The 12,048-nt window shown below is 46.4% G+C and overlaps 2 protein-coding genes across 5 annotated transcripts in view; one reads left to right on the top strand and one right to left on the bottom strand.

Annotated features, from left to right (window-relative positions):
- The first annotated feature begins 2,313 nt into the window (after positions 1–2,313).
- LOC126405380 (uncharacterized) lies at positions 2,314–4,534 on the top strand. Of its 2 annotated transcripts, none has more exons than XM_050069095.1 (2): positions 2,314–3,584; positions 3,703–4,534. In XM_050069095.1, the coding sequence occupies exons 1-2, from the start codon at positions 2,622–2,624 to the stop codon at positions 3,919–3,921; spliced, it is 1,182 nt and encodes a 393-aa protein (XP_049925052.1). In that variant the 5' UTR covers positions 2,314–2,621; the 3' UTR covers positions 3,922–4,534. The 2 variants fall into 2 exon arrangements, with proteins under 2 accessions (XP_049925052.1, XP_049925051.1); XM_050069094.1 differs by having other exon boundaries at positions 2,314–3,622.
- Positions 4,535–4,673: 139 nt separating this feature from the next.
- cdc27 (cell division cycle 27) overlaps positions 4,674–12,048 on the bottom strand; it is a 25,578-nt gene continuing 18,203 nt past the window's right edge. The window contains exons 14-20 of one of the 3 annotated variants that reach the window (XM_050069092.1): positions 11,006–11,086; positions 10,096–10,223; positions 9,868–9,985; positions 9,208–9,336; positions 9,040–9,114; positions 6,644–6,813; positions 4,674–5,053 (exon numbers count right to left, since the gene is read on the bottom strand). In XM_050069092.1, coding sequence (XP_049925049.1) covers positions 6,649–6,813; positions 9,040–9,114; positions 9,208–9,336; positions 9,868–9,985; positions 10,096–10,223; positions 11,006–11,086 — 696 coding nt within the window. In that variant the 3' untranslated portion in view covers positions 4,674–5,053; positions 6,644–6,648. The remainder of the gene's footprint in view (positions 5,054–6,643; positions 6,814–9,039; positions 9,115–9,207; positions 9,337–9,867; positions 9,986–10,095; positions 10,224–11,005; positions 11,087–12,048) is intronic. The other 2 variants (XM_050069090.1, XM_050069091.1) reach the window with 2 other exon arrangements.

The following is a 12,048-nucleotide window of genomic DNA, read 5'->3' as shown; positions in this document are numbered from 1 at the left end:
TCATAAGGACAGAGGGATGTCGTATGCTGTAAAGCCCTGTGAGGCAAATTGTGATTTGTGATATTGAGCTTTATAAATAAAATTGAATTGAATTGAATTGAATTGAATTGTATTGAAATTGAATTGAATTGAATTGAGGACAGAAAGCGGTCCCACAGTGACACTAAGGACAGACGAGTGTCTCTGGGACACACTGACCTGGTCTCTGTGTCCTGAAGTGGAGCAGGAGGAGGTGGGACTTTGACCTACATACTGACTCACAGCCTGCAGTGCATTCTGGGAAAAATGATGACATCACAGCCTCAGTGTCCTCACCTGCAGATCACCTGCGGAGACGACTTCCTCTGAGTGTGTGTGTGTGTGTGTGTGTGTGTGTGTGTGTGTGTGTGTGTGTGTGTATGTTTAGTAATTGATTATTGATCAGTAGACGAGATGGACGAATCCTGTCCTCAGCTGTCTGTCTGTCCTCAACTGTCTCTGTCTGTCCTCAGCTGTCTGTCTGTCCTCACCTGTCTCTGTCGGTCCTCAGCTATCTGTCTGTTCTCAGCTGTCTCTGTCTGTCCTTACATGCCTGTCTGTCCTCAGCTATCTTTGTCTGTCCTCACCTGTCCCTGTCTGTCCTCACTTGTCTCTGTCTGTCCTCACCTGTCTCTGTCTGTCCTCAATTTTTGCTGTCTGTCCTCATCTGTCTCTGTCTGTTCTCAATTGTCTCTTTGTCCTCTCTTGTCTCTGTCTATCCTCACCTGTCCCTGTCTGTCCTCACTTGTCGGTCTGTCCTCATCTGTCTGTCCTCTCTTGTCTCTGTCTGTCCCCACCTGTCTCTGTCTGTCCTCACTTGTCGGCCTGGCCTCATCTGTCTGTCCTCACTTGTCTCTGTCTGTCCTCACCTGTCGCTGTCTATCCTCATCTGTCTGTCCTCATCTGTCTGTCCTCACTTGTCTCTGTCTGTCCTCACTTGTCTGTCTGTCCTCACTTGTCTCTGTCTGTCTTCACCTGTCTCTGTCTGTCCTCACTTGTCGGCCTGTCCTCATCTGTCTGTCCTCACTTGTCTCTGTCTGTCCTCTCTTGTCTCTGTCTGTCCTTACCTATCTCTGTCTGCACTCACTTGAATCTCTGTCCTCTCTTGTCTCTGTCTGTCCTCTCTTGTCTCTGTCTGTCCTCATCTGTAAGTCCTCACTTGTCTCTGTCTGTCCTCACCTGTCGCTGTCTGTCCTCACTTGTCTGTCTGTCCTCATCTGTCTCTGTCTGTCCTCAGCTGTCTCGGCCTGTCCTCAGCTGTCTGTCTATCCTCATCTGTCTGTCTGTCCTCAGCTGTCTCTGTCTGTCCTCACCTGTCTGTTCTCAGCTGTCTCTCTGTCCTTGGCTGTCTGCTCTCACCTGTCTGTCTGTCCTCATCTGTCTCTGTCTGCCCTCACGTGTCTCTGTCTGTACTCATCTGTCTCTGTCTGTCCTCAGCTGTCTCTGTCTGTCCTCATCTACCTGTCTGTCCTCACCTGTCTCTGTCTGTCTGCCCGTCCCCACCTGTCTCTGTCTGCCCTCATCTGTCTCTGTCTGTCCTCAGCTGTCTCTGTCTGCCCTTACCTGTCTCTGTCTGCCCTTACGTGTCTCTGTCTGTACTCATCTGTCTCTGTCTGTCCTCAGCTGTCTCTGTCCTCATCTGTCTCTGTCTGTCCTCATCTATCTCTGTCTGTCCTCAAATGTCTCTGTCTGTCTTCTTCTGTCTCTGTCTGTCCTCAGCTGTCTGTCCTCACCTGTCTGTTCTCATCTGTCTGTCTGTCCTCTCCTGTCTCTGTCTGTCCTCACCTGTCTGTTCTCAGCTGTCTCTCTGTCTTTGGCTGTCTGTTCTCACCTGTCTGTCTGTCCTCACCTGTCTCTGTCTGTCCTCATCTGTCTGTTTGTCTGTCTGTCCTCACCTGTCTCTGTCTGCCCTCACCTGTCTGTTCTCATCTGTCTGTCTGTCCTCTCCTGTCTCTGTCTGTCCTCACCTGTCTGTTCTCATCTGTCTGTCTGTCCTCACCTGTCTCTGTCTGTCCTCACCTGTCTGTTCTCAGCTGTCTCTCTGTCCTTGGCTGTCTGTTCTCACCTGTCTGTCTGTCCTCACCTGTCTCTGTCTGCCCTCACCTGTCTGTCTGTCATCATCTGTCTCTCTCTGTCTTCAACTGTCTCTCTCTGTCCTCACCTGTCTCTGTCTGTCCTCACCTGTCTGTTCTCAGCTGTCTCTCTGTCCTTGGCTGTCTGTTCTCACCTGTCTGTCTGTCCTCACCTGTCTCTGTCTGCCCTCACCTGTCTGTCTGTCATCATCTGTCTCTGTCTGTCCTCAACTGTCTCTGTCTGTCCTCACCTGTCTCTGTCTGCCCTCACCTGTCTGTCTGTTATCATCTGTCTCTGTCTGTCATCATCTGTCTCTGTCTGCCCTCACCTGTCTCTGTCTGTCCGTCCTCATCTGTCTGTCTGCCCTCACCTGTCTCTGTCTGCCCTCACCTGTCTCTGTCTGTCCTTAGCTGTCTCTGTCTGTCCTCACCTGTCTCTGTCTGCCCTCACGTGTCTCTGTCTGTACTCATCTGTCTCTGTCTGTCTTCATCTGTCTCTGTCTGTCCTCAAATGTCTGTGTTTGTCATCAAATGTCTGTCTGTCCTCAGCTGTCTCTGTCTGTCCTCAGCTGTCTGTCCTCACCTGTCTGTTCTCATCTGTCTGTCTGTCCTCTCCTGTCTCTGTCTGTCTGCCCTCACCTGTCTGTCTGTCCTCACCTGTCTGTCTGTCCTCATCTGTCTCTGTCTGTCCTCACCTGTCTCTGTCTGCCCTCACCTGTCTGTCTGCCCTCATCTGTCTGTCTGCCCTCATCTGTCTCTGTCTGTCCTCAGCTGTCTCTGTCTGTCCTCAGCTGTCTCTGTCTGCCCTCACCTGTCTATGTCTGCCCTCACGTGTCTCTGTCTGTACTAATCTGTCTCTGTCTGTCTTCATCTGTCTCTGTCTGTCCTCAAATGTCTCTTTCTATCATCAGCTGTCTCTGTCTGTCCTCAAATGTCTCTGTCTGTCTTCATCTGTCTCTGTCTGTCCTCAGCTGTCTCTGTCTGTCTTCAGCTGTCTCTGTCTGTCCTCAGCTGTCTGTCCTCACCTGTCTGTTCTCATCTGTCTGTCTGTCCTCTCCTGTTTCTGTCTGTCCTCACCTGTCTGTTCTCAGCTGTCTCTCTGTCCTTGGCTGTCTGTTCTCACCTGTCTGTCTGTCCTCACCTCTTTCTGTCTGCCCTCACCTGTCTGTTCTCAGTTGTCTCTCTGTCCTTGGCCGTCTGTTCTCACCTGTCCCTGTCTGTCCTCACCTGTCCCTGTCTGTCCTCACCTGTCTGTTTGTCTGTCTGTCCTCACCTGTCTCTGTCTGCCCTCACCTGTCTGTTCTCAGTTGTCTCTCTGTCCTTGGCTGTCTGTTGTCACCTGCCTGTCTGTCCTCACCTGTCTCTGTCTGTCCTCACCTGTCTCTGTCTGTCCTCACCTGTCTGTTCTCAGCTGTCTCTCTGTCCTTGGCTGTCTGTTCTCACCTGTCTGTCTGTCCTCACCTGTCTCTGTCTGCCCTCACCTGTCTGTCTGTCCTCACCTGTCTCTGTCTGCCCTCACCTGTCTGTCTGTCCTCACCAGTGTCTGTCTGTCCTCAACTGTCTCTGTCTGTCCTCAACTGTCTCTGTCTGCCCTCACCTGTCTCTGTCTGTCTGTCATCATCTGTCTCTGTCTGTCCTCACCAGTGTCTGTCTGTCCTCACCTGTCTGTTCTCAGCTGTCTCTCTGTCCTTGGTTGCCTGTTCTCACCTGTCTCTGTCTGTCCTCACCTGTCTCTGTCTGCCCTCACCTGTCTCTGTCTGCCCTCACCTGTCTGTCTGTCCTCAACTGTCTCTGTCTGCCCTCACCTGTCTGTCTGTCCTCACCTGTCTGAGACAGTGATGAGGAAATATAAATATTTACAGAAACAGATGAATCAATAAATGTTCATAAATTATTTCATTAATTAAAACTTTACTTACTTTAAAACCAACACTTAATATTCAAATGATGTCATCGTTTAATAAGCTGATAAAACAAACACATGACATCATCGCCAACAATAAACATTATTAATTAACTATCAAGTCAAGTTTTTCAAACATGATGTTATCATGTTACCTGTCCGCTGTGTCTCGCCTGGATGGCGTGTTGGAGACATGATGTCATCACGTTACCTGTCGGCTGTGTTTCGCCTGGACGGCGTGTTGGAGACATGTCATCACGTTACCTGTCGGCTGTGTCTCGCCTGGACGGCGTGTTGGAGACATAATGTCATCACGTTACTTGTCGGCTGTGTCTCGCCTGGACGGCGTGTTGGAGACAGCCTGGACAGCATGTTGGAGACATGATGTCATCATGTTACCTGTCGGCTGTGTCTCGCCTGGACGGCGTGTTGGAGACATGATGTCATCATGTTACCTGTCGGCTGTCTTGCCTGGACGGTGTGTTGGAGACATGATGTCATCACGTTACCTGTCGGCTGTGTCTTGCCTGGACGGCGTGTTGTAAATTTGCTCCCTGGCGAGTCACAGCTGACCTCTCACCTGTGACAGGTGTTGTCAGACACACTCACGCACCTGTTCCATCAGAGCAGGGCTGTTCTGACTGGCTGTTGGTAGCAGGAAGTAGACAGACAGCGGTGGACGGGGTTTACACAGTTTTATTGATTTATTCTGTAACGATGATAAAAAGAACATAAAAAACAGCTGTGATGTCAGAGGACGCGCTCGATGACATACAAGGGGGGGGCGGGGGGGGGGGTGCGCTTCAGGGCAGCAGCAGTCTGTTTCAGCCAATCAGAGAACAAGGAGGACAACTGAGGAGGAGCTTAACTGAAGACCTGTCTGTCAGAATGTTGCCTAGCAACAGTACTCCTCCAGCCAATGGCAGGGGCGGGGCTTGGCTTGAGCAGGGGATGTGACGAGGGCGGGGTTAAAGGACGTCATCACTCTCAGCCGTGTGGAGCTGCGTGTCATCGGCATCAGTCATGATGCTGCTGTCCTGACTGTCATCCACCTCCGCAGCTAGACAGATGGAGACAGAGAGACAGGTCAGAGACAGAGACAGAGACAGAGTCAGAGACAGAAACAGAGAGACAGGTCAGAGACAGGTCAGAGTCAGAGAGACAGGTCCGAGACAGAGACAGAGTCAGAGACAGGTCAGAGTCAGAGTCAGAGAGACAGGTCAGAGACAGAGACAGAGAGACAGGTCAGAGTCAGAGTCAAAGTCAGAGACAGAGAGACAGGTCAGAGTCAGAGACAGAGAGACAGGTCAGAGTCAGAGTCAGAGACAGAGAGAGAGAGACAGGTCAGAGTCAGAGTCAGAGACAGAGAGACAGGTCAGAGTCAGAGTCAGAGAGACAGGTCAGAGACAGAGACAGAGAGACGGGTTAGAGACAGGTCAGAGACATGTCAGAGTCAGAGACAGGTCAGAGACAGAGAGACAGGTCGGAGACATGTCAGAGACAGAGACAGAGACAGGTCAGAGACAGAGAGACAGTTCAGAGACATGTCAGAGTCAGAGACAGGTCAGAGACAGAGACAGAGACAGGTCAGAGACAGAGACAGAGACAGAGACAGACAGGTCAGAGACAGAGACATGTCAGAGACAGAGAATAGGTCAGAGACAGAGACAGAGAGACAGGTCGGAGACAGAGAGACGGGTTAGAGACAGGTCAGAGACAGGTCAGAGTCAGAGTCAGAGACAGGTCAGAGACAGAGACAGAGAGACAGGTTAGAGACAGAGACAGAGAGACAGGTCCAAGACAGAGAGACATGTCAGAGACAGAGACAGAGAGATAGGCCAGAGACAGAAACAGGTCAGAGACAGAGACAGCGACGGAGAGACAGGTCCGAGACAGAGACAGAGACAGAGAGACAGGTCAGAGACAGAGACAGCGACGGAGAGACAGGTCCGAGACAGAGACAGAGAGACAGGTCAGAGACAGAGACAAGTCAGAGACAGAGACAGAGACAGAGACAGGAAAGAGACAGAGACAGGTCAGAGACAGAGGCAGGTCAGAGACAGAGACAGACCAGAGAGACAGGTCAGAGACAGAGACAGGTCCGGGTCAGAGACAGATCAGAGAAAGGACAGAGACAGAACAGAGACAGAAACAGAGACAGAGACAGAGAGAAAGGTCAGAGACAGAGAGATAGGTCAGAGACAGAGAGATAGGTCAGAGACAGAGACAGGTCAGAGACAGAGAGACAGGTCAGAGACAGAGAGATAGGTCAGAGACAGAGACAGGTCAGAGACAGAGAGACAGGTCAGAGACAGGCCAGAGACAGAGACAGATCAGAGACAGAGACAGAGACAGAGAGACAGATCAGAGACAGGACAGAGTCAGGACAGAGACAGAAACAGAGACAGAGACAGGTCAAAGACAGAGAGACAGGTCAGGGACAGAGACAGGTCAGAGACAGATCAGAGACAGGACAGAGACAGGTCAGAGACAGAGACAGGTCAGAGACAGAGAGACAGGTCAGAGACAGATCAGAGACAGAGACAGGTCAAAGACAGAGAGACAGGTCAGGGACAGAGACAGAGAGACAGATGGGGTCAGAGTTAGTTAAATTAATACCTGTCTCCCCTCATCAGAGATTGATGTGTACCTGTCTCACCTCACCAGAGGCTGGTGTGTACCTGTCTCACCTTCGTCCTCTGGCAGGTATCTCTTGTCGATGGCTTCTTTGATCTGGTTATTGGCTCCTTTAGGATCTAGATCCATCGCCCAGCTGAAGTTCATCAGAGCCAGGTGAGTCTGACCCAGCTTCTTATACACCTGACAGACAGACAGACAGGGTTACTGTAACCATCGGCACTGAGACAGCTGCTGACCATCAGTAGTTAGAGAGCATCACTAGTTAACCCGTCAGAATCTTTACCCCAACTAGTTAACATGTAATATGTTGTAGTTAACGTGTGAGATTAACTAGTTAACATGTAATATGTTGTAGTTAACGTGAGATGAACTAGTTAACATGTAATATGTTGTAGTTAACATGTTAGATGAACTAGTTAACATGTAATATGTTCTAGTTAACATGTGAGATGTTCTAGTTAACCTGTTAGATGAACTAGTTAACATGTAATATGTTGTAGTTAACATGTTACATGAGCTAGTTAACATGGTAGATGAACTAGCTAACATGTAATATGTTGTAGTTAACATGTGAGATGAACTAGTTAACATGTAATATGTTCTAGTTAACATGTGAGATGTTCTAGTTAACCTGTTAGATGAACTAGTTAACATGTAATATGTTGTAGTTAACATGTTAGATGACCTAGTTAACATGTAATATGTTCTAGTTAACATGTGAGATGAACTAGTTTACATGTAATATGTTGTAGTTAACATGTTAGATGAACTAGTTAACATGTAATATGTTCTAGTTAACATGTAATATGTTCCAGTTAACATGTGAGATGAGCCAGTTAACATGGTAGATTAACTAGTTTACATGTATTATGTTCTAGTTAACATGTGAGATGAACTAGTTAACATGTAATATGTTCTAGTTAAAATGTGAGATGAACTAGTTAACATGTAATATGTTCTTGTTAAAATGTGAGATGAGCCAGTTAACATGGTAGATTAACTAGTTTACATGTATTATGTACTAGTTAACATGTAAGATGAACTAGTTAACATGTAATATGTTCTAGTTAAAATGTTAGATGAACTAGTTAAAATGTGAGATGAGCTAGTTAACATGGTAGATTAACTAGTTAACATGTAGTATGTTCTAGTTAACATGTGAGATGAACTAATTAACATGTTAGATGAACTAGTTAACATGTAATATGTTCTAGTTAACATGTGAGATGAACTAGTTAACATGTAATGTTCTAGTTAAAATGTTAGATGAACTAGTTAAAATGTGAGATGAGCTAGTTAACATGGTAGATTAACTAGTTAACATGTATTATGTTCTAGTTAACATGTGAGATGAACTAGTTAACGTAATATGTTCTAGTTAACATGTTAGATGAGATAGTTAACATGTAATATGTTCTAGTTAAAATGTTAGATGAACTAGTTAACGTGAGATGAACTCGTTAACATGTAGTATGTTCTAGTTAACATGTGAGATGAACTAGTTAACATGTTAGATGAACTAGTTAACATGTAATATGTTCTAGTTAAAATGTTAGATGAACTAGTTAAAATGTGAGATGAACTAGTTAACATGTAATATGTTCTAGTTAACATATGAGATGAGCTAGTTAACATGGTAGATTAACTAGTTAACATGTATTATGTTCTAGTTAACATGTGAGATGAACTAGTTAACGGGTAATATGTTCTAGTTAACATGTGAGATGAGCTAGTTAACATGTTGGATGAACTATTTAACATGTAATATGTTCTAGTTAAAATGTTAGATGAAGTAGTTAAAATGTGAGATGAACTAGTTAACATGTAATATGTTCTAGTTAACATGTGAGATGAGCTAGTTAACATGGTAGATGAACTAGTTAACATGTAATATGTTCTAGTCAACATGTGAGATAAACTAGATAAACTAAATCCTGAGTCCTGATTGGTTGGTATATTTGAGAGCCAAAACATTTTTGCTTCTTCTTCATGTGGTGCAACTACGGAACACCTAGAAAACTCTCATTGGTGCAACTAGCGAAGATTTTGGACCTGACTAAAGAACTAATACATTAAAAAGAAGACTTTCACTGATGTAACCAGTAAATATTTAGAGCCTCACTAACCAACAACAAGTGAGGTCAGAAAAGATTTACACTGTTCAATGTTTCAATGTTTACTAATTAACTGATCATGTCATAAATGTTTACTAAAACTGAAGATGTCAAACATGTTTACTAAAACCGATGATGTCATAAATGTTTACTAAAACTGATGATGTCAAACATGTTTACTAATAAACTTATGATGTCAAACATGTTTGAGTTCAGTAGCCTGAGATGAGACGTGACTAAAAACCAAATAGGTGGTAAACTGTCAGGTCAGAGGTCAGCTGATGTCTCTTACCTTTCCTATGAGGAAATAAACCAGAGACTCTTTGGGAACGATCTGTTTCAACTCCTCCAGCTCCTGAAGAGCTGCCTGCGGAGAGACAGACAGAACAGACAGACAGGTCAGAGAGACAGAGACAGGTCAGAAACAGACAGTCTAGCTGTATTGATGAGTATTGATTACCTTGTACTTGTCGTTGGCAAACAATATGGAGGCTCGGTGGAACTTGCAGAGCGGGTTTTTGGGGTCAATCCCGATCGCTCTGTTCAGAGTCTCTAAAGCCGCATCAGACTTCTTTAACGCATGCTGCACCTGCACACATCAATTATCCATCACTGATCAATCAAGTACAGATCACTAGCATAACGATGCCACGTGCTAACACAGCAGCTGTTGTGGACAGAGAATGCTAGGTGCTAACAGAGCAGCTGTTGTTGATGGAGGATGCTACATGCTAACAGAGCAGCTGTTGTGGACAGAGAATGCTAGGTGCTAACAGAGCAGCTGTATTGGATGGAGAATGCTAGGTGCTAACGGAGCAGCTGTTGTGGATGGAGGATGCTAGGTGCTAATAGAGCAGCTGTTATGGATGGTGTATGCTATATGCTAATGGAGCAGTTGTTGTGGATGGTGGATGCTAGGTGCTAATGGAGCAGCTATTGTGGATGGAGGATGCTAGGTGCTAATAGAGCAGCTGTTGTGGATGGAGGATGCTACACGCTAATGGAGCAGCTGTTATGGATGGTGTATGCTATATGCTAATGGAGCAGCTGTTGTGGATGGAGGATGCTAGGTGCTAACAGTGCAGCTGTTGTGGATGGAGGATGCTACATGCTAACGTACCACTCCGATGTGACACAGCAGCACCGAGCTCTGAGGGTTGATGCTCAGAGCTTTCTTAAAGTGGATTTCTGCCAAGTTGAACTTCTCCTGTTTGTAGTAGATCATGCCCAGACCATACCTGAACACACACAGACAGTTTCACACCAATCAGGACGTCAGGTTCATGTAATTTATCGTCAGAGACACTATATATACTGTTAACTGCACTTGTTACCGTGGTTACCATACCATGCGTTGTAGTGTCTGTTGTTGACTCTGATGGCGTTGCGAAAGCAGGCGAGTGCTCGATCCAACTCCTCCGTCAGCACAAACTCATGACCCAACAGAGTGTACGCATAGGCAAAGCTCGGGTCCACCTGAGAGACAGACAGGAGGACAGAGACAGATGGGTCATGGAGAAAGACAGGAGAACAGAGAGACAGAAAGGGGGACAGAGACAGACAGGTCATGGAGAAAGACAGGACAGTAGGGGACAGAAAGGAGGATAGAGACAGGTCAGAGAGACAGACAGGAGGACAGAGACAGACGGGTCATGGAGACAGACAGGAGGACAGTGACACAGAAAGGAGGACAGAGACAGGTCAGAGAGACAGACAGGAGGACAGTGACAGATGGGTCACAGAGACAGACAGACAGGAGGACAGAGACAGACAGGGGGACAGAGACAGACGGGTCACACAGACAGACGGGTCACAGAAACAGACAGGAGGACAGAGACAGACAGGAGGACAGAGACAGACGGGTCACAGAAACAGACAGGAGGACAGAGACAGACAAGAGGACAGAGACAGACAGGAGGACAGAGACAGATGGGTCACAGAGACAGACGGGTCACAGAAACAGACAGGAGGACAGAAACAGACAGGAGGACAGAGACAGATGGGTCACAGAGACAGACAAGAGGACAGAGACAGACGGGTCACAGAAACAGACAGGAGGACAGAGACAGACGGGTCACAGAAACAGACAGGAGGACAGAGACAGACAAGAGGACAGAGACAGACAGGAGGACAGAGACAGATGGGTCACAGAGACAGACAGGAGGACAGAGACAGACGGGTCACAGAGACAGACAGGAGGACAGAGACAGACAAGTCACAGAGACAGACAGGGGGACAGAGACAGACAGGAGGCTCACCTGGATGGCTCTCTGGAAGAACTTGATGGCGATGTCGTGCTCCCTCTGAAGACTGAAACAGTTTCCTGCTACACACCAGGCCTGCAGACAGACAGACAGGTCAGCAGACAGGCAGACAAACAGGTCATCAAAGACACAGACAGTGTGACAGTGTGCGGACAGTGTGAGGACAGTATGTGGAAAGTGTGAGAACATTGTGTGGACACAGGGTATATGCAGGAATCCTGAGGTTAATTTCAATACCTTTTTAAGACTTTTTTAAGACCTTCCAAAAAAAACCTTAAGACCTCATCGCCACTTCAAGATGTCGTTAGCAGCAACACATCTTTAACTTACTAAACAGTTGTAGTTTGCAATTAAATCTATGGAGCACAAACATACAACAGAACTCAGATAAGATGAGAAGGAAGAAAACTTGAAAGAATAAATTAAACCAAAGGCAGGTTTATTAAAATACACCTGAGGTCATAACAAGTAACACAGCTCTACAGCTCAACATCAGCTATTCAAGGCCAACTTGCTGAAAACAACAACCTTATGGCTAGCCTCCTGCATGTGGGATTTAGGGCTGACCCAAAAACTTCGAAGCTTCGTTCGATGGCACAGGATTCGATTGTGAAAAAAAAAGAAAGAATATTCAGCCTTTTTTTCTCCCGTTTGTTTTGGGGGGGGGGGCCTTGAACGCAACACTAATCATGCCGTCCGTTTACGGTTGTTTTTTTCCCCTTTAGCCATATGTAAACTCAAAGAACGAGAAGCAATGTCTGTTAGGCATATAAGATTTCATGTTCCAGTTCCAGTTTGTGTTTTTAATTGATTGATTGTTTTTGGTTGGTGGACAAATAAAGGCCGGCCCCATTAGGCTGAGTAAAGAAGTCATCTGGTCTGATTGTTGCATGAACTGCCTAAAAAAGTTTCACAGCTCTGGTGAATTCCTGTACCGACTTTGATCATTTTGTCGATAGTGCCGTAGGCTCGCTGCGAACAACACTTGACTCTGTAGCTCCTCTTAAAAAGAAGTTAAAAAAGCAAAGAAAGTTCGC

This window comes from Epinephelus moara, chromosome 18 (assembly GCF_006386435.1).
Source record: "Epinephelus moara isolate mb chromosome 18, YSFRI_EMoa_1.0, whole genome shotgun sequence".
In the NCBI taxonomy this organism is placed as follows: domain Eukaryota; kingdom Metazoa; phylum Chordata; class Actinopteri; order Perciformes; family Serranidae; genus Epinephelus; species Epinephelus moara.
The sequence above is the reverse complement of the archived record's forward strand: the minus strand, read 5'-3'. Positions and strand labels throughout refer to the sequence as shown.